This window comes from Giraffa tippelskirchi, chromosome 9 (assembly GCF_054371585.1).
Source record: "Giraffa tippelskirchi isolate mGirTip1 chromosome 9, T2T-mGirTip1v1.2.pri, whole genome shotgun sequence".
In the NCBI taxonomy this organism is placed as follows: Eukaryota; Metazoa; Chordata; class Mammalia; order Artiodactyla; family Giraffidae; genus Giraffa; species Giraffa tippelskirchi.
Window position 1 is genome coordinate 14,768,260 of NC_137283.1, and position 22,194 is coordinate 14,790,453.

Here is a 22,194-nt window from a genome sequence, read left to right on the forward strand (position 1 = left end):
CGGTGGCTCCCTGACCGCTCATGTTAGAGCTTGCAGAGGTGCACACTAGCAGGGGGGAGCTCTGGTGTGTGTCAGTTTTACCTGGGGAATTGGGGGGAAATAACCGGGACAGTGCAAATTAAAGCAAGTCCACTACATCTTTACCCTCTCTATTCATAATAGGCTAATATGAAAGATTGTGGTATTGGGAAGTGGAGGCTTGCCTCATGCTGCCAATAAAATCTTACTGTCATTAAACACATATCTCATAATCTGAAGAAAGTAAATGTTAACTTGTAAAAACAGGAAATATGTGGTTATATTTAGGAGCTTCCTAGGTAAAGTTTTAATGTGAAGGAATCTAACAGTTATAATTCTGTGTAGAACCAACCAGATTGTACATTTATTGTAATCCCTAGAAAGATATATTGCTTTTTTTTTAATGTAGGAAAATATCCTGTGTATGTTTTTAAACCACATGGCTTGTGGTGGTTTCATCACTAAGTCGAGTCCAACTCTTTCGTGACCTGATGGACTGTAGCCCACCAGGGTCCTCTGTTCACGGGATTTCCCAGGCAAGAATACTGGAGTGGGTTGCCATTTCCTCCAGGGGATTTTCCTGACCCAGGGATTGAACCCGGGTCTTCTGCACTGCAGGCAGATTCTTTACCAGCCAGGCCACCAGGGAATTCCATGCATTTTAAAACCACATGGCTAGTTTAGGCTTTATGCATAGAGAACTAACCAAAACACACATTTCAAGAACTAATATTTTGAATTTTGAACCTTTTTTTATATATAGCAAATACACTATTTTAAAGTTTATTTCTCTTTATCCTCAAATGAAAATGTTAAAATCTCTTGACATGCTTAACATTTTAGGGAGTCTAGAGAAATGCTGTGTTCCGTTAAAGGACACACCTCATTTGACTTTGTGCCTCTGCACCCAAAAAGTTGACTTTGCTGCATTTTCAGAGAGAATCGCAAAAGTCAGCATATGCAGGTGATTTTTATTAACTGGTATTTTAATGGCTTATATATTTGTCTCATGTTAGAACATCTCAATCTTACACAAAAGGCTCAGTGTTTTTAAAAGCAGTTTGAGAAGACATCAAAATGCTCCACTAGCTATTAAATTAAAGCAACAAGTTAATGGATACTTCACATTTATTCTTTAGTCCGTATAATTGGTATTGTTTGAGATGACATTTTTAGGTTTGGTACTGAACTTGGACATTTTTTAACTTTCTAGATCAGAGTCAAATTGTGACATCACTTCGCATTTGTCATAATCCTGTAAAATCACTTCTTAAAATGAAATCAAAGTCCCTGAAGTGTCCATGATGTGGCCGTGTTCCCGTACACACCCTCTCCTTGAAAAGTATCCATGTTGAAATTTGTAGTAGAAGGATGTCCTCTTAGGCATGTTGCCATCCTCTTGACCTTTGTTACTAGGATAAAATATTTCTCATATGAACATTTTAAACTTTGTGGCTAGTATTAAAATTGGACAAAAGTTAGAGATTTTTCTCATAAACTTATAAAAGGAAGTATTTAGGTTTCACAGGTTTTTTGTTCTAAGATCTAATTTTGAAAAGATACGAGTTTGTAACTGACTGTTGCTTCACCAGAGTAGATAGAAACCAGTGCTTCGAGGGAGGAAATTTCTAGGATGCCGGAGTATCCACACTGACTCTGGGAATGTTCCCCAGCTGGATGACTGGTGGGTCTGGCTTCAGGGTCACCTTCCCCTTGAGAACCCTCAGGTTTGTCCTGAAGCAGGGAAATGGAGCTAGAGGGTTACCCAGCCAGCAGCACTGCTCTGACCCCTTCCCAGGCTTCACCAGACCCAAGCCCTCTTCCTAGACACTGTACACCAAGATACCACCAGGAAAACAGGTTACCCAGAGTGTCTCTGGACCACAGCTTTGCCCTTTTTCTTTTCATCACATTCTGTAAGACTCTCAGGGGGTGTTTGTGAAAATCAGTGAGTTTAATATTTGAGTTTTCTTAATCCTTGAAGGAAATTATTTGTGCTAAAAATTAAAAGTAATATAATTCCCATTGTTGCTATTCATGCAGTGGGGAGATTGGTCTGTGAAGCCCTTAAGGGAACCCTGCAGAACCGAATGTCCCCACCCCACAGGTTCACTGTGAGCCAGTGGCTCAGTGAATAGAGAAAGCGTCCTACACGTTCTTTAAATTATCTTTTACATTCCTATAAAGAGGTTTCTGCTTGTTCATTTAAAATATTGACGCATCAGAATAGTCTGTTAAGCACAGCTAATTTAGATTTACTTTTTAAAACAAGTAATAAATGAATGGTCTTCTAAGGTAATTCAGATAATACAGAAGTATATTTAAGAAAAAGTGTAAAATCCCCTTTGCTTTCTCCTGCCGGTTCCACTGGGGCCTCCCAGTTTGCTCAGTAGTAAAGAATCCTCCTGCCAACGCAGGAGATGCTGGAGATGTGGGTCTCCTGGATAGGGAAGATCCTTTGGAGGAAGAAATGGCAACCCACTCCAGTATTCTTGCTGGGAAATCCCATGGACAGAGGAGCCTGGTGGGCTACAGTCTCCGGGTTCGCAGTGAGTCGGACACTACTGGGAGACTGAGCACGCACACATGCTAGTCCCACTGCTGTGTCTAGAGGTGAGCATTCATGATCCTTGCAGACTCTGCGGTGATACATGTAGTACTGTTTGCCCAGACATCCTCTCAGAAAGTACCAGATAGGTAGTGGTGTCCACATTTTGAAGAAGAGAAAACTAAGATGTAAAGAAGCTGGCTCACTTGACTAAGAATACATAACTCATTCGATGGCCGAGGTAGAATTCGGACCTAGGTCTCTGATGCTGTAGCCCAGGCATGCTCTTTTCCTTAGGCTACCCTGAAAGGAATCACACAGCTATTGTGTTCTAGCCTGGCTTATCTTTCCTTCCTCACCTATGAAGTCACTTCCCAACTGGTATCAAAATTAGACTTGTAAAGTGACTTAGGAAAGAATGCTGAGTTGGAAGAGTGTCTGGTGCTTGTCTGGTTCAGATCTGGGTGAACGTGTGTAGTCCTACAGTGTGGGCTTCAAAACCTTTGGCTTCTTGAACTTTTCCCTGTTTTTTCTTGACTTGAAAAAACAAGTTTGCATAAGGCCTTAAACAGCTGACACTGCGAATTATCCTCATTGACATCCCCCCCCCTCACTCAGAGCTTTCCTTAGTCTCCTTGCCCTCTCACTAGCCACTCACTGCCCCTGTTCCTCAAACTGCTGCTTCCGCTGCTTTCTGGGGGCCCATCCAGACGGTCTTTGTAGAAGTTTCTCGTTCTCGCCATTCAGCAGACTTCCGTTGAGCAGACACCGCCTGGGTGCAGCGGATGGACTCGACACTCAAGGAGCTCTAAGCAGTGGAAGAAAACAGAGCTTGTATGGTTAACAGCTCACTGTGGTGATGCTGAAATCACCAGGTGGCCCATGTCTCCAGATTGGAGGGCAGTGAGTGTCAGTGGTAGGAGCCTTTGCTTCTAAGTACATGTTGGAACTGGCAGTATCTGCCTCACCTGGAGGTCTGCCCTGGAGGCTCACATGGTAAAGAATCCACCTGCAATGCAGGAAACCTGCATTCAGTCCCTGGGTTGGGAAGATCTCCTGGAGGAGGGAATGGCTCCCCACTCGAGTATGCTTGCCTGGAGAATTCCATGGACAGAGGAGCCTAGCAGGCTACAGTCCATGGGGTCACAAAGAGTTGGACAGGACTGAGCGACTCATACTGGAAGTCAGAGAACCCACAGAGTGTAGAGTCTGGGATGTCTCCAGAGTTTTGATTGGGTAGACGGAGGTGCCATTGTCCAGGTCAGAACACAAATGGGAACAAATAGGTTTGGGTGAAATGTGATAAGCTTGGTTTGGGCAGCATTGCTTTTTGAAGTCCCCAGGGAACATTTAGGTGGATTCAGGTCTGGGAAGTTTTTTCAAGTAGATGTGAGATGATGACATTCATTCTCACTCTTTCAAGAAAAGAAATGATTCTTTGTTAAATAATAAAACTTCACGGGACTTCCCTAGTGGTCTGGTGGCTAAGACTCTGCACTTTCAGTGCAGGGGGCCTGAGTTTGAATCTTGGTCAGGGAACTAGATCCCACATGTCACAACTGAAGAGTTTGCATGCCTCAATGAAGATGGAAGAGGCTGCGGGCCGCAACTAAGACCTGCTGCAGCCAGATAATATTGAAAAATAATAATAAAACTTGGCTTCCAACTAGAGTGTTGATAAAATCAGGAGTAACAGAGCTATCGTAAAGCATAGACTTATCCACGTTCTGCTTTCCTCTTCTGCCTCACTCCTCAAGGTGTTAGTTCAAATTACCTGACAGTTTTCTACTTTTAGAATGGCCTCTAGTTATGTTCCTTAGATCCAGCCACTGATTTTGTTCAGAACAAGAAAAAATCCTTAAGAAAGAGAGCTCCAGGTGATTTTGAATGCAGATGAGTAGCTCTTACTGTGTAGATAGGAATTCACATCAGTGGACCATAGAGATTAGGCTTCTGAATGTCATACAAGAAACAGAGGCCCTCGATTTTGTTATAGAACTCCTGGGACCCGCACACTTCTGTGACAGTACTTGCTATTCTGAGAAAGCATTCCCTTTAACATCAGTATTGGGTCATATGTCAGTTGCTAGTGACCGTAGTTGGAACTGCAAAGTGATTGCATAAATTCTGCCAGTTGTAAGTAGTGTTATGCAAGGTGCGGATCCCTACCTCATCTGTAGGGGTTTTAGAACATTGTTTTCTTGTCGCTTGTTTCATGAGTCATGACTCATGGCTACTGATAAAAGAAAGCCAGAGGGAAAAAATAGAGGGTTCTACCTAAAACCTTCCTTCTGGTCATCCCATTTTTATTACTGTTTAATCCCTGTTCATTTTTTCTGCTGGCTAGATAATTCACTTCAAAAATGATTTTTCAGAAAACCTTTCAGTAGTTCTGACGTTTTCCCTTCTACACCTTTTGGCAGTTACTTTTTCTCAGCGTAGTCATTCTTTTATTGTTTTGTGTTCATTTTGTTCTTTTGTTAGCCTGCCTGAGTGAACTTTGTAATATAAACTTCACTTCCAACCCTAGAAATGGAGTAATTCAGTTGTATTATGATGAATTGACCTACTGAGTGTTAGCAGATGAGACTTCAGTGCTCATTTTTGTCATCTTGTTTACAGCTACCTTGAGAGCCAGTAAGGACACCAGTAGTTTCCACCCTTTATACTTTCTTTTAAAAAATTTTTTGTTTATTTATATATTTGTCTGCACTGAGTCTTAGTTGCAACCCACAAGATCTGTGATCTTCATTGTGACATGCAAACTCTCATTGGCGGTGTATGATCTAGTTCCTTGATCTAGGGATCAAACCCAAGCCACTTGTATTGGGAATGCAGAGGCTTAGCCACTGGACCACCAGGGAAGTCCCTCCCATACTTTATACTAAAAAGACTTGATTATCTTTCCATCCCTTCCCCTTCTATGAGTTGAAAGATTTTTTTTTTTTAAACCACAGGAACTGTATTTGTGAAGTGATACTTTCTTTTTCTATTATTAACCGAGGGCCTATAGTCAGGTATGAAATAAAAACATGTTTCAGATAGTAGTATCAACATTAAGTTTGATTTTTGAGATAATTGGTGTTTGTTTCCCTGTGGACCTTTAATATGATAGACAGTTGTGTTAACCTTTTTTCTTTTTTAATGAAAATAAAGTCCGTGTTGTGTACTCTCTTCCTTTCCCCACTCATCTCACCCCCTCAATTACAGACTTGGTGAATTCCTTTTGGTCCTGGGATCTCAAGCTGCGACTGTGATCTATACCTTGGGAGTTTGTAGTTTTATTAGCAATTTTTTTTAATGGAAAAGGTAATTTAAAATATCCACTAAAATGAATTTTTATTAAGCCAAGTACCGTTTCTCGTCTCCATTTTGGGTTTAACAATCATTTTTGATTCCATTTTAAATCCTGATTTCACCAGATGTCTAGTCCCCGGGCCCTAACCTTTTTTTTAAACCTGAATTGCTAAAAGACCTTCCCTGTCCTCCGGCCCCTCCCATCTCTGTTAGTTTCTCTTTTGTGTGTTGTCTTTGTGCCATCTTGAACTTTTATCTACTTTCTTTTTCTGTTACGTGCTGTCTGTTTCTCGCAGTGAATTGGGAGCCCTGTAAGAGGAAGAGTGTCTCCCATTTATTTCTGTCCTCGCTGTGACCTGACAGCCTGGCACAGGTGAACAAGAGTGGGGTGGCAGCCACCTCCTCGGAAATGCTTTCTGTGTGCTGGGTCCATCCTGAATACTTACTGTGAATTCCATTCTAATTTTTTTAATGACCACAACAGCTTTAAGAGGAAGTCACGATTCCCGTTTTAAAGATGGGAGACGTATTTTTCAGTAACTTGGTTTAAGTCCTACTTTGTGTTCATTTAGTGACGGTTTTTATCTCTTTCCTTTGGCTGTTAGGATGGAAAAGTTAATGATTCCAGAGACAAAAAGGAGAAGAAGAAGAGAAATAAAGATTCTGGGGGAAAAAAGTAAATGGAATAAATGGTCCCTTGGATGATGTCTCCATGAGAAAGTCATTTGCCCTTTCCAAAAACTGACCCCCTCAGTTACACTGCTGTTCTTCTCCAGCTTCAGTGCTTCAGATGTCATGTAGCTTTGTAAACTACTTGCCCTAGAATTGTATTTCTGAGTTTCTCAAATTGTAAGCATTTCCATGTTCAGCAATTATTTGAGCCTGAACCAGAAACAGAACAATGTATACATTTACATTATTTTTCTCCTTTACTCTTCTAGACATGCGTCGCTTTATAACAAGCTGAGTGTGTTAGCTTGCTTGGGCAAATGATCCTGAAGAGAACTTTTCCAAATAGCTATTGCTGTTGAGGTTACTATATAACAGAAAAAATAAAGTTTTTTAAACAAATTAAAATTTGGGGGTAATTATTAGTTGCTGCTGCTGCTGCTGCTAAGTCGCTTCAGTCATGTGTGACCCTGTGCAACCCCATAGATGGCAGCCCACCAGGCTCCCCCATCCCTGAGATTCTCCAGGCAAGAACACTGGAGTGGGTTGCCATTTCCTTCTCCAATATTATTAGTTGATATTTATATTATTTGTTATATATATATATTTTTATATCTAAACTTTATTTTTTTAATTAATTAATTTATTTTAGTTGGGGGCTAATTACTTTACAGTATTGTAGTGGTTTTTGCCATACATTGACATGAATCAGCCATGGGTTTACATGTGTTCCCCATCCTGAACCCCCCTCCCACCTCCCACCTCCCTCCCCATCCCATCCCTCTGGGTCATACCATTGTCCCAGCCCTGAGCATTTGTTGCATGCATCAAACTGTTTGTTATATTTTTTAATCATTGGTTTTATATAATTGTATTGTCAAATGTCATCTCCAGTTTAGCATAGAGAAAAAGTAAAAAAGCCAAACTAGTTTATCCAGAGTATGAGCTGGCCGAAGAAATAATACAATCAAACTTACTTCATAAAAATTTTTTTGTTCTTTTTTTTTTTTCACAATTTATATGGAAAAATATGAATTTGTTGTATCTCATTACATATGTGTTAATGGTTAGGTTTGGTTACGGTAGTAGCATTGTCAGTATTTTAAAGACAGAAGAAAGTTTTTAACTATCCTGGTATTTATGTTTATGCATTTTATTGGAAAATAAATGCTTAACAATGTTGTGTTAGTTTCTGCTGTTCAGCGAAGTGAATCATCTTATGCATACATATATCCCCTTCCACCCCAGCCCTCTAGGTCGTCCCAGAGCGCCAGGCTGAGCTCCCTGTGCTTTGCAGCAGGTCCCCGCTAGCTGTCTGTTCTACACATGGTGGTGGGTTTATGTCCCAGTCTCCCAGTTCATCCCACCCTCCCCTCCCCCTCTGTGTCCACCTGTCCATTCTCTGTGTCTGTGATTCTGTTCCTGCCCTGGAACTAGGTTCATCAGGACTGTTTTTCCAGATTACACAAACATGTTAATATATAGTGTTTGGTTTTCTCTTTTTAACTTACTTCACTCTGTACTACAGGCTCTAGGTCCATCCACATCTCTAAAAATGACCCGGTTTTGTTCCTTTTTATGGTTGAGTAATAGTCCATTGTATATATGTACCGCGTCGTCTTTATCCATTCATTTGTTGATGGGCATCTGGGTTTCCATGTCTTGGCTGTTGCAAATAGTGCTGCAGCTGTGTGTTTATGCCCAGGAGTGGGATTGCTTGGTCATATGGTAATTTTAGTTTTTAAGGAAACCTCCATACTGTTCTCCATAGCCCTTGTATCAGTTAGTGCAAGACTGTTGCCTTTCCTCCACACCCTCTCCAGCGTGTATTGTTTGTAGATTTCAAAAAATACCTATGTGTCTTCATTGCTGTGTTAGGGCTTTTTCTAGTTACAGGAAGCGGGAATTGACTCTGTTGCGGTGTGTGGGCTTCTTGTGGTGGCTTCTCTTGTTGCAGAGCACAGGCTCAGTAGCTGCGATGCACAAGCTTAGTTGCTCTATGGCATATGGGATCTTCCCAGACCAGGGATCGAGTCTGTGTCCCCTGCATTGGCAGGCAGATTCTTAATCACTGGACCACCAGGGAAGTCCCTGTGTGTAGAGTTGTTGATGGTGGCCATTCTGACTAGTGTGAGTTGATACTTCATTGTAGTTTTTATCGGCATTTCTGTAATAATTAGTGATGTTGGGCATTGTTTCATGTGCCTCTTGGCCATCTGTGTGTCTGCTTTGGAGAAATGTCTGTTTACCACTTCTGCCCATTTTTGATTGGGTTGTTTATTGTTTTAAAAAATTTTTTTTGCTATTGAGCTGCATGAACTGTTTGTATATTTTGGAGATAAATTGTCTGTTGCTTCATTTGCAAATATTTTCTCCCATTCTGAGGGTTGTCTTTCCATCTAGTTTATGGTTTCCTTTGCTGTGCCAAAGAGTTTAAGTTTAATTAGGTCCCATTTGTTAATTTTTGTTTTTATTTTCATTATTCTAGGTGGTGGGTCAAAAAGGATCTTGCTGTGATTTATGTCAGAAACTATTATGCCTATATTGTCCTTTAAGAGTTTTATAGTGTCTGGTTTTACATTTATGTCTTTTACCCATTTTGAGTTTATTTTTGTGTATGGTGTTTGGGAGTGTTCTGATTTCATTTTTTCACATGTAGCTGTCCACTTTTCTCCGTTGTATGTTTTTGCCTCCTTTGTCTTAGGTGAGTTGACCATAGGTTTATTTCTGGACTTTCTGTCCTGTACCATTGGTTTATATTTCTGTTTTTCCATCAACACCATACTGTCTTGATTACTATAGCTTTTATAGTACAGTCTGAAGTTGAGGAGCCTGATTCCTCTAGCTCTGTTTTTTCTTTCTCAAGATTCCTTTGGCTATTTGGGGTCTTTTGTGTTTCCATATAAATTGTAGAATTTTTTGTTCTAATTCTGTGCAAAGGTGCCATTGATAATTTGATAGGGATCGCACTGAATCTGTAAATTATTTTGCGTAGTATAGTCATTTTCACAATATTGCTTCTTTGCGTCCAAGAACATGGTATATATCTCCATCTGTTTGTATCGTCTTTGATTTCTTTCATGAGTGTTTTATAGTTTTCTGAGTATAGGTCTTTTGCCTCCTTAGGTAGATTTATTCCTAGGTATTTTATTCTTTTTGTTGTGATGGTAAATGGAATTGTCTCCTTAATTTCTCTTTCTGATCTTTCATTGTTAGTGTGTAGGAATGCAAGAGATTTCTGTGCGTTACTTTTATATCCTGCAACTTTACCAGATTTTCTGATTTGCTCTAGTAGTTTTCTGGCGTTATCTTTAGAATTTTCTATGTATAGTATCATTTCATCTGCAGTGACGGTTTTACCTTTTCTTATTTGGATTCCTTTTATTGCTTTTTCTTTTCTGATAGCTGTGACTAGGACTTGCACAACTGTGTTGAGTAATAGTAGTGAGAGTGGACATCCTTCTCTTGTTCCTGATTTTAGAGGAAATGCTTTCAGTTTTTCACCACTGAGAATATTTACTCTGGATTTGTTGTCTATGGCAACAAATTATGTTGAGGTAGATTATGTTGAGGTAGATTCCCTCTCTGCCTTTTTTCTGGAGAGTTGTTTTTTTTTTTTAAATCATAAATGGGCATTGAATATTGTCAAAAGTTTTTTCTGCATCTATTGAGATCATCTCATTTTTATTGTTTAATTTGTTGATATGGTGTATTACATTGATTGATTTGCATATATTGAAGAATCTTTGCATCCCTGGGATAAATCCCACTTGATTGTGCTGTATGATTCTTTTATTGTATCGTCAGATTTTGTTGAGGATTTTTGTGTCCATGTTTATCAAGAATATTGGTCTGTAATTTTCTTTTTTTTGTGATATCTGTGTCTGTTTTGATATTACCGGATGGTGGCTTTGCAGAATGAATTTGAAAGTGTTCCTCCCTCTGCAGTTTTTGGGAAGAGTTTGGGAAAGATGGGTGTTAGCTCATCTCTAAATGTTTGATAGAATTCGCCTGTGAAACCATTTGGTCTTGGACTTTTGTATGTTGGAAGACTTTTGATTGTAGTTTCAAATTCATTGCTTGTGACTGATCTGTTTATATTTTCTAGTTCTTCCCAGTTCAGTATTAGAAACTTGTACCTTTCTGAGAATTTCTCCAGTTCTTCAACGTTGTCCATTTTATTGGCATATAGTTGCTTGTAGTAGTCTCATGACTCTATATTTCTGCCATGTCAGTTCTAATTTCTCCTTTTTCATTTCTGATTTTATTGATTTGAGTCCTCTCCCTTTTTTTCTTGATGATTCTGGCTAAAGGTTATCAGTTTCGTTTATGATCCCCAAAACCAACTTTTAGCTCTACTGATATTTGCTATTGTTTTATTTGTTTCATTTTTTTCTGCTCTGATCTTTATGATTTCTTTACTAACTTTGGGTTTTGCTTTTCTTTCTCTAGTTGTTTTAGGTGTAAGATTAGATTGTTTGAGGTTTTTCTTGTTTCTTGAATTGCTGTAAACTTCCTCTTAGAACTGGTTTTGCTGTGTCACAGTAGGTTTTGGGTCATCATTTGGGTCATGTTTTCATTGTCATTTGCTTGTATTTTTAATTTTTTTTTTATTCCTTCAATGATATCTTGGTTATTCAGCAGCACACTCTTTAGCCTCCATATGTTTGTGTTTTTTACAGTTTTTTTTTTTTTCTTTCTGTGATTGATTTCTAATCTCGTAGCATTGTGGTCAGAAAAGATGATTGATATGATTTCAGTTGTCTTAAATTTTCCAAGGCTTGATTTGTGATTCAAGATGTGATCTGTTCTGGAGGATGTTTCATGTGCACTTGAGCAGGAAGTGTATTCTGCCCTTTCAAGTGAAATGTCCAGTTTAATCAATTAAATCTGTCCGGTCTGTTGTGTCATTTAAGGCTGTGTTTCCTTATTTTCTGTCTGGATTATCTGTCCATTGGCGTAAGTGGGGTGTTGAAATCCCCCTCCACTATTATTGTAAAGTCTATTTTATCTAAGAGTGTTACTGCTCCAGCTTTGTTTTGCTTTCCATTTGCATGAAACGTCTTTTTCCATCCCCTCATTTTCAGTCTGTATATGTCTCGGGTTCTGAAGTAAGTCTCTTGTAGACCATGTATGTATATATGGGTATTGTTTTTGTATCCATTCAGCCAGTCTGTGTTTTTTGATTGGAGCGTTTAGTCCATTTACAGTCAAGGTAATTATCAATATGTATGTGCCTGTTACCATTTTAAAAATGGTTTTGGTTTGTTTTTGTGGACTTTTTTCTTCTCTTATGTTTCTGCCTAGAGCAGTTCCTTTAGCATTTGTTGTAAAGCTGGTTTGGTGGTGCTAAAGTCTCTTAGCTTTTGCTTGCCTGTAAAGCTTTTGATTTCTCTCTGCCACTCTCTCTGGCCTGCATAGTTTCTGCTGAAAATCAGCTGATAACCTTGTGGGGATTTCCTTGTATGTCATTTGTTGCTTTTCTCTTGCTGTGTTTAATACTTTTTCTTTGAATATAATTTTTGTTCGTTTGAATATTATATATCTTGGTGTGTTTTTCCTTGGGTTTATCTTGCATGGCAGAGGCCCCTAACCCTGGTGCTTGTCTGTGGCCTGTTAGTACCCAGATGCCCACGCAAAGCTTCATCTGCCGCGCCCATTGCTCACATGACCGCCTGGACCACCTCCTCCCCCAAAGTCCATGGAAAAATTACCTTCAGTGAAACTGGTCCTGGTGCCAAAATAGGCTGGAAACCCCTGCTGTGTGAGACGCTCTGTGCTTCCTGAACTTGGGTGGCTGTCTCTTATCATGTTAGGGAAGTTTTCATCTGTGACCTCTTCAAATATTTTCTCAGACTCTTTCTCTTCTTCGGGGCCCCCTGTCATTTGAACGGTGGTTCGTTTAATGTTGTCCCAGAGGTCTCTGAGACTGTCCTCAATTCTTTTCTTTTGTATAAATTCTGCTCCTCAGCAGTTATTTCAACATTCTGTCTTCCAGCTCACTTACTTGTTCTTCTACCTCAGTTACTCTGCTGTTGATTTCTTTTAATGTGTTTTTCATTTTAGTTATTGTGTTGTTTATCACTGTTTATTTGTTCTTTTGTTCTTCTAGGTCCTGGTTACACATTTCTTATATTTTCTCCGTCTGTGTCTCCATTCTGTTTCTGAAATTTTGGATCATCTTTGCTATCATTTCTGTTAATCCTTTTTCAGGTAGCTTGCCTATTTCCTCTTCTTTGTAGATGTTTACCTTGTTCTTTCATCAGTGATAAGTTTTTTTGTCGTCTCACTTTTTTGGTGGGTGAAGCTGTCTTCCTGTCTTCCTGTTGTTTGGGTTGCACTGGAGTTTGCAGGCGGTTGGGTAGAGCCAGGTTTGGCTGTGGAGGGCAGGGTCTTGGTGAGGGTGGGGCCTATGCTCAGGACCCCTGTGCAGGGGAATAGGTCCTTGTAGGGGAGGTGCAGGGGAGGGAGCTTAGGTTCTATGTAGTTGGAAGGGAGAGGTCTGGCCCAGGACCCCAGCAGGCTTGGCAGAACCCAAGCAGGTGTGGAGAGTGCTGGCTGGCTCCCCTCTAATTCCCCAATCCCCTGAAGGTCTTCCCCCATCCTTGCTGATCTTCTTACAGAGAGTGGGCACCCCTGAATGCGGGAAGCCCCCCCCCAGCTGCCCCTTAGGGGCTCCCATCCATCTCACCTCTACTTGACCTCCCCCTCTCCCTGCCTCCCACTATCCCCCAGGATCTGCAAGGCTGGAGAGGGCCTCGGAGGACTGAGGTTCAGGCTCTGGACCCCAGCAGGCCCCCTGGGACCTGAGTGGGCTGCAGAAGCACTGGTCCCATTCCCTTCTGGTCCTCCAGTCCCCTGAGATCCCCCCCTTTGCTGATCTCCTCACGGTGAGTGAGCCCTTCAAGCATGGGAACCTCTCCCCTCCCTCAGCCCTCCCTCAGGGTGGCTGGTCCCAGCAGCTCCACTTCTCCTCCCCTCCCAGCCCCCTAAATCCTGCCTGGTCATGAAGGGGGTTCCTTGCGTCTGCTTAGGTGTCCACGGCCCCACATCAGTGCCTGGAAGTGCCCTAGTTGTGAGGAGACACTAACTTTGCATTCTCCTACCTGCCATCTTGACTCCGCCTCAGTGTTTATGCATTTTTATTGTAAGCAGTTTGAAATCGCCTCCTCCTGTGGGGAGGAGATAGCCAAGTGCACATTATAAGCAAAAATGTGAATTTCCATCCTCGTGTAATGAACGTCAGTGGAAGGTTTACTTTACAGTTAATTTCTAGATTACGACCACCGTGTACCGTGAATGACACATGCATTGAAGGGAGAATAATTGTAATTACCACCTGTTCACAGTGGCTTGAGAGTTGGAGCAGGTGACCAGAAATAGGTTCATGTTGTACAAATCTGGTTTAAGTTAAACATCAGCTATATAATTTTCTTTAAAATTCACAATAAGGTATTCCTAGAGCTGAGGTTATAAACAAGTTTTAATTCCCGTGGAACCTACATAATTCTGAGTATTTAACCTTAAGTGAAAACAGCAGTTGAGTGTTAACAGATGCGGTGACCAAGGCCGTGTGCCCTGTCCCTTGCTCTCTTTGCTTTTTGTGGCCTAGAAAGCTGCTTGAATTGATGTTGTGTTACTTGAACGTTGATATTACCGTGTCTACACTTTTAGCTTTTGGATTAAATGAATGACTTATGATGTCCTTCCTAAATAGAGTCATTCTTTTTTCATCTGAAAGAAACATCATTTTTCCATCTCAGTGATGGCTTCATTTTTTATTTAGCGGCAAGAAGTAGTGGGTTGTTTGTTACAGGAGTTAGTGTAACGATGGAGTTTTGAAGGTCCTCAGATTATCAGCTGGTCCAGCTTTAAAACTAGTACAGGTGCCTATGCAGGAGACTAGACAGATGATTACTCAGCCTTTCCTTGAATACTTAGAGGGATAAGAAACTTACTAACTTTTCCAGTGTTTTCATGGTAGTAGCATCTGCTATTGAAGTCAGTGTGTGCCCTCCCGGTTGCTTATACCTTCAATCCTAGTTCTTTCCTCTGAAGTAACACATAACCAGTCTTTTTCCTCATTGACATCCCAGCCCAGGAAAATTTTTCTCCTCCATGAGCTTTAATTTTCTTGTCTGTTACACGATTTGGTTTACCTAACCAAGATTGGGGTTTAAGAACAACTTGGATAATTGTGACCTTAGGCAAAACCCTTTTCATGTTTCAGAGTATTAATATCTTAGTTTTATCTCTGGTGTATAATGTAATGGGAAAAATGGCAGTATGTGTCCATAGATTTGAGAATCCTGACAGGTAGTTTAAATTTCTGTTCTTGTCACTAAGAAAGGAATTAATTCATTTCTTCATTGAACATTTATTGACTGTTCTCTATGTGCCTGACACTTGTATCTTAAGTGAATATAAAAACAGAGTAAGATACCTTCTCTGACTGGTTGGGGCTTAACTTCTCTTCCCTAGATCTTTTTACATTGAGTTATAAATGGTTTTTTAAAATTTCTATTTTCTTTAAATTTTTTTATATTTATTGGAGTAAAGTTGATTGACCATGTTGTGCTAGTTTTGGGTATGCAGCAAAGTGATTTAGTTATACATGTCAATTCTTTTTTTCAGATTCCTTTCCTATATAGGTTATTATAGAGTATTGAGTAGAATTCCTTGTGCTGTATAGTAGATCCTTATTGATTATCTGTTATATGTGTGTGTGTATGTATGTGTGTGTATATATATATATATTTGTATGTATACATTAAACCCAGCCTCCTAATTTTTCCCTCCCCTCCATCTTTCCCCTTTGGTAACCTTAAGTTTGTTTTCTAAGACTGTGAATCTCTTTCTGTTTTGTAAGTTCATTTGTATTTTTTGGATTCCACATAAAAGTGATATTACATGATACTTATCTTTGTCTGACTTATTTACTATGATGATGTACAAGTCTATTCAGGTCACTGCAAATGGCGTTATTTCTTTTTCATGACTAAGTAATAGTCAATTGTAATATATATGTACCACATCTTCTTTATTCATCTACCAGTGGATGTTTAGGTTGTTTCTATCTCTTGGCTATTGTAAATAGTTTGCAAAAAAAACATGGGATTGCATGTATCTTTCAAAAGTATGGTTTTCTCCAGATTTATGCCCAGGAGTGGGATTGCTGGAACATTCGGTATCTCTGTTTTTACAGTTTTTCAGAGAACCTCAGTACTATTCTCCATAGTGACTGTTATCAATTTACATTCCCACCAACAATGTAGGAAGGTTCCCTTTTCTTTACACCCTCTCCAACATTTATTGTTTGTAGACTTTCTGATGATGGACATTCTGACTGGTGTGAGGTGATACCTTAGTTTTGATTTGCATTTCTCTAATAATTAGTGATGTTGAGCATCTTTTCATGTGTTTTTTGGACATCTGTATGTCTTCTTGGGAGAAATCTATTTAGATCTTCTGTCCGTTTTTTATTGTTGTTTTTTAATATATTGAATTGCATGAGCTGTTTGTATATTTTGGAAATTAATCTCTTGTTGGTCAGATCATTTGCAAAAAATGTTTTCTACCATTCTGTGGATTGTCTTTTTGTTTTGGGTTTTTTGTTTTTTTTTTTATGGTTTCCTTTAAGTTTAATTAGATCCCTTTTGGTTTTTTTTTTTTTTTTCATTACTCTAGGAGGTAGATCCAAAAAGATTTTCCTGCAATTTATGTCAAAGAGTGTTATCATATTTTCTTCTAAGACTTTTATAGTATTCAGCTTTACATTTAGATCTTTTATCCACTTTGAGTATGCTTTTGTGTATGGTATTAGAGAGTGTTCTGATTTCATTCTTTTAGGCATAGCTGTCCAGTTTTCCCAGCACCACTGATTGAAGAGACTGTCTTTTCCCCATTGTGTGTTCTTGCCTTCTTTGCCATAGATTAATTGACCATAGGTACATGGGTTTATTTCTGGACTTTCAGTCCTACTGATCTATAAGCCTGTCTTTGTGCCAGGTACCATATGGTTTTGATTATTGTAGCTTTATAGTATTGTCTGAAGTCAAAAAGCTTGATTCCTCCAACTCTGTTTTTGTTTCTCATGATTGCTTTGGCTTTTTGGGATCTTTTGTGTTTCCACATAAATTTTAAGATTTTTTTGTTCTAGATCTGAAAAAATGCCATAGATAATTTGGTAGGGATTGCATTCAGTCATTGGATAGTGTAGTCATTTTGACAATATTGTTCTTCCGATCCAAGAACATGGCATATCTTTCCATCTGATTGTGTCATCTTTGATTTCTTTCATCATTGTTTTATAGTTTTCAGATTACAGATCCTTTGTTTCCTTATGTAGGTTTATTCCTAGGTGTTATTCTTTTTGATGCGATGGTAAATGAGATTGTTTCCTTAATTTCTTTCTTATCTTGTGTTATTAGCGTATAGAAATGCAGGAAGTTTCTGTGTATTAGTTTTGTATCCTACAACTTTACTGAATTCATTGATGAGCTCTAGTAATATTCTCGCAGCATGTTTAGGATTTTCTATGTGTAATAGCATCTCATCTGCAAACTGACAGTTTTACTTTGTTTCCAACTTGTATTCCCTTTTTCTTCTCTGATTTTTATGGCTAGGTCTTCCAAAACTGTGTTGAATAAAAGTGGCAAGAGTGGACATCCTTGTCTTGATCCTGATCTTAGAGGAAATGCTTTCAGCTTTTCACTGTTGAGAATGATGTTATCTGTGTGTTTGTCATAAATGGCCTTTATTATGTTGAAGTAGGTTCCCTCTGTGCCCACTTACTGGAGAGTTTTTGTCATAAATGAGTGTTGGATTTTGTCAGAAGCTTTTTCTTGCGTCTATTGAGATGATCATCTGGTTTTTGTTCTTCAGTTTGTTAATGTGGTATATTACACAGATTGATTTGTGAATATTGAAAAATCCTTGCATCCCTGGGATAAAACCTACTTGATCATTGTTGAATTCAGTTTGCTAGTATTTTGTTGAGAATTTTTGTATTTGTGTTTATCAGTGATACTGACCTGTAATTTTCTTTTTTGTGATATCTTTTTCTGGTTTTGGAGTCAAGGTGATCTTGGCCTTTTAGAATGAGTTTGGGAGTTTTTCTTTCTCAGGGATATTTTGAAATATTTTCTGAAGGATAGATGTTAACTCTTCTCTAAAGGCTTGATACAATTCACCTGTGAAGCCATCTCTTGCTGGACTTTTGTTTGGGAGCTTTTGGGTTTTTTTACCCACAGTTTCAATTTCCTTGTTTGTTATTGATCTGTACATAGTTTCAGTTTCTTCCTGGTTCAGTCTTGGAAGATTGTACCTTTCTAAGAATTTGTCCATTTCTTTTAGGTTGTGCATTTTATTGGCAGACACCTGCTTATAGTAGTCTTTTATGATCCTTTGTATTTTATGGTGTCTGTTATAACTTTTCCTTTTTCAATTCTAATTTTATTGATTTGAGCCTTTTTCATTTTTTTTTTTTTTTTTCCACAGTATTTGTTAATTGTTTATTTATTGAGAGACTATTTCTCACCCAAGATAGTCATAGTTTCATAGTTCCGGAACACAGGAAAGTGACAAACTTCCATGGAATTCAACCCCAAGAAATTCTTTATATTCCAAATCACTTTGCACTCTGAAAGATACCCGCCTTCCTCATCTCCTCAAAATCTTTCATGGAATCATAATTTCTGTAGAAATCTGCATATGCCTTCTTTCTTCGTTCAGCCACAGCAAACTTATAGAAAGTTGCAAACCCCAGGGAGACTATGAATGCTCCAACAATATGAAATCGCAGACGTTTGGCCAGGAGGCCACGCATCTGAGGTTTTGCCAAAGCAGTGGACATGGTAGTTTTTCTTCTCGACGGCTAGAATTATAAGAGACGGCTCTTAGAGCTCTTCTACATTTTAGTACCTCAACCACAACGTCCTTCCAGGCTGATGGAGAAATGGACGGCCGCCTTTTTCATTTTTTTTATTTTCTGGTTAAAGGTTCATCAATTTTCTTTATCTTTTCAAAGAACCAGGTTTTAGTTTTATTGATCTTTGCTATTATTTTCTTCATCCCTGTTTCATTTATTTCTGACCTGATCTTTATGATTTCTTCCCTTCTACTTTCTTGTTTGTTTTCTTAAGTAAGATTGTCTTTGCTCTAAACTTCCTTCTTTGAACCGCTGTTGCTGTGTCCCACAGGTTTTGGATCGTCGTTTTCATTTTCACTTGTTTCTAGGTTTTTTGCCTGTTCAAAATAAAATAAACTTGATAGTCTACTTTTATTCCTCTGAATGTTTTTAGTTTTCTTATCAATTTAGTATTTAACAGTATGTCTTTGATTTGCAGATATATGGAGTCTGGGAGTGATCCTTTTCATGTTGGTATGTGGGCAGCCACCCTTTCAAGAGGCCAATGACAGTGAAACATTGACCATGATCATGGATTGCAAATACACAGTACCATCCCACGTGTCTAAAGAGTGTAAAGAGTAAGTAAAAATAATAAAAAGTATATGTGTGTCTTTGTTCATTTTAACTTTTGAACCCAGTGTTTCTACTCTTGGTAAGGGTGTTTTGGGAGTTAACCCCAGAATATGATTTGAAGTTTAACGTTGGAGAACATACTGTATTAGTCTGTGTTTCAAATAAGCTAGTTTTCAAGAAACCGATTATATGCCTCCTCAGCCTCCAGGAGTGGTGGGTTACTTTTACTTGAAGAATTGCAGGAAGAACTACTTTCTGTTTTTGCTCCTGGAATTATTTAAAGCTCCAGAGAAGAGTTAGGGGATTTGCTTTCCTGAAATAGACTACCAGCACACCATTTTTGGGTTTCCATAGCGTGCCTCATAATTGTATTCATGCCCTCCTCCCCGCAGCTGAGTAAAGAGCTCTGTGTGGTCCATGTGACTATAGGAAGCTGATTATTTGGAATTTAAAGTACTATATGTAGCACTGTGATGTATATAGTGATAAATTCATAATGAAATAAAAGAACTGTTGGAAGTTCAGTATTTCGTTGATTTAAAGTTTTTAGTTTCTCCCATCATTTGATATGAAGGAAATCTGATAATTTGAGGAATCTTCTCTGCAAATGGATCGCTAACTTAGGCCATAGTTAAGAACTTAGGAATTCAAACTCTCAAGATTCAAATACTAGTTTCTCAGTTTACTAATGATGTGAGAATGGTGGAACCTACCTTACAGGGTTATTGTGAAAATGAAGTGAATTAATGTATATAAAGCTAATAGCTCAGTCTTAGCACATAAGTAGCACTCAGAATGAATATTGGTGGTGATTGTCATCGTCATCATCCTTATGCCCTGACTGTTATTATTCTTTACCCCAGGAAGTAGGCGCTGTCTGTGGGTGTATATTGTGTGTGTGTGTTAGATGTTTGTATTTCAGGAGTATCTTCATAGCCCCTTCTGAAAAAAAACAGAGTAAGTTATTTTTGTGTTGACATATATCATTCAGAAGAACGGATAAAATGTATATGTGATAAAGTGAGCACCTTTGTACCCAGTAGCCAGCTCACGAAAAGGAACAATTCTAATATTTTAGAAGCCTCTTCTTGGCATCTCCTTCTCAGAGGGATTATCTTGAATTAATCATAGGACCATTCAGTTTCTCCTCTTTCCTGTGTCAGTTTTGCTAAGTTTTGTTTTCTAAGGAACTTATCCATTTTATCTAAATTATCAAATTTCTTGGCCTGAAGTATTTGTAACATCCTCTAATTGTATTTTTAAAGCCTATAGATTAGTGGGTTTGTTGTCCTTTTTTCATTCTAGTATTGATTTTTTTGCCGCCTTCTATTTTTGCTTTCTCTGTTTTTGTCTTGATCAGGCCTGCCTGAGGTTTGTTCATTTTAATGTTTCTAAGAGCTGTCTTTTGTCTTTCTTGATTTACTGTTGTATTTTTTTGCTTGTTTGTTTTATGCTACTGATATTCTTTTGTCTGTGTTATTTCCTGCTACCTACTTAACGAGCTAGTTCTTTTTTCCATTTTCTTACGTTGAATATTCCATAAATATTTCTTTTCTAATGTTTAGTACCATTTTACCTGCATCCCACTAATTTTGATTATAGTCCTTTCGTTATTCCGTTCTGATTATTGTCTAGTTTCCATGTATTTATTTAACCCATTACTTTTAGAAGGGTATTTTAAATTTCCAAATGTGTAAGAGTTTTACTGATTAGCTTTTTGTTATTCATTTCTAACTTAATTGCATTGTGATCCAAAGCTATCGTCTATATGGTCCTAGTTTTTATTAAATTGGTAAGGCTTGCTTTTGGATTAGCATGGAGTCAGTTTTTGTAAATAATCCTTTTATTCTGGAAAAGAATGTACACATTGTTGGGGTCAGATATCTTTATAAATCCTTAAAACTAAGCTTGTTAATTATGCTGTTCAAAATTATTTAAATCCTTTCCTAGTTATTTGATTGCTTAATCTACCACTTAATGAGATATTCTTCCACTGTGTAGAAAGGTATCATAGGCACATAAAAATAGTTATTACCTCCATTAATACAACATGGCCAGCTTATTTTTTTTGTACTTGGAAGTCTCAGTTTTTGATTTTGGTGTTTTGGGGGGAATGTTATTAAATCCAAACAAGTTGAAAACTGTTGTGTCTTCCTGGTGAGTTGGACCTTTGTATCACTGTCTATCTCTAATAATGCTTTGGGCCTTAAAGTCAGTCTGTATCATCTAGTTTTAGCTAATCACACCAGTCTTCTTTTGGTTAGCAGTCAATTGTCTTGTTTTTAGGTACTTCTTTTTTTAGCAAACTGGGAGCTAGAATTTTGATTAATACCACGTAACCATTTGAGCATTTTGTCTTTTAATTGGAGAGTTCATTTGATTTATTATTATTGTACTCACTGATAGATGTGGATGTATTTGAAGTCTGCATTCTTAATTTGCCATCCTGTCTTGAAGTTCTTGCAGTGGAGCTTTGTTTGCATTGCATTTTTTTTTTTTGGATTGGGAGATCAGGTTTCTTGTAAGTTCTTTTAAGTTATAGTCCCTGCACAAAGAATTTGTATTTGCTTTCTTCCTAGTTACCCAGGGGCATTTCCACCCTGAAACCTCTTACAAGTAACTTTTTCACTGTGTGTACCACACAGATTTAGTGTCATTAATTTCGACCACAAACTTGTGTGAGGACCAGCTTGTACCTAGAAGTTCTTAGAAGAAATGCTTCTGTCCCACCTCCACAGCAGTGTTGAGGCAGGCAGGTTTCCATCTTGACATCTTAGCAGGAGATTTATTTCTCACTTCTCATTCCTCCTCACACTGAAGCTGGGTCCCGGTTCTTTGCTGGGTTCTTCTTGTACTTCTCACCTTCAGGAGGCTCTGCACATTATATTCTGCGTATATTCTGTTTTGAGTTATTCAGTGTAGAAGCAGAAAAAATCAGAACAAGGCCAGCTTTGTCATTTGCTCTTAAGAGTGTTACTTTTACTCTATTTTTACTTGCTGAGTAGTTCGTCCATCTCTCCATCCTTCTATCTTTTCCCCTCTTCCTTCCTCCTTCCTTCCTTCTTGCCAACACAACGCCCTTAAACAGAATGTGTGTCTAAAGGTAGATGACATTTTGGTTGCGTTCATCAGGATGGTCGTTCTTTCTTCCGGAAACCGAAGTTAGCTCCGGCTCCCT

At 38.6% G+C, this 22,194-nt stretch overlaps 2 protein-coding genes across 20 annotated transcripts in view; one reads left to right on the forward strand and one right to left on the reverse strand.

The window, feature by feature from the left end:
* SNRK (SNF related kinase) overlaps window positions 1–22,194 on the forward strand; it is a 141,844-nt gene that overhangs the window by 109,333 nt on the left and 10,317 nt on the right. For all 19 annotated transcript variants that reach the window (XM_081527756.1, XM_081527742.1, XM_081527750.1 and 16 more), the window contains one exon: window positions 18,880–19,021. In XM_081527756.1, the coding sequence (XP_081383882.1) occupies window positions 18,880–19,021 (142 nt within the window). The remainder of the gene's footprint in view (window positions 1–18,879; window positions 19,022–22,194) is intronic.
* On the reverse strand, window positions 18,002–18,498 carry LOC145520682 (cytochrome c oxidase subunit 6C). The gene is made up of 2 exons (XM_081527804.1): window positions 18,455–18,498; window positions 18,002–18,407 (listed from the first exon to the last, which is right to left on the reverse strand). The coding sequence occupies exon 2, from the start codon at window positions 18,384–18,386 to the stop codon at window positions 18,162–18,164; it is 225 nt and encodes a 74-aa protein (XP_081383930.1). The 5' UTR covers window positions 18,387–18,407; window positions 18,455–18,498; the 3' UTR covers window positions 18,002–18,161.

What these genes read in the sequence shown, in the direction of transcription:
- LOC145520682 (XM_081527804.1), bottom strand. Translation starts at nt 18,386, where the DNA reads ATGTCCACTGCTTTGGCAAAACCTCAGATGCGTGGCCTCCTGGCCAAA.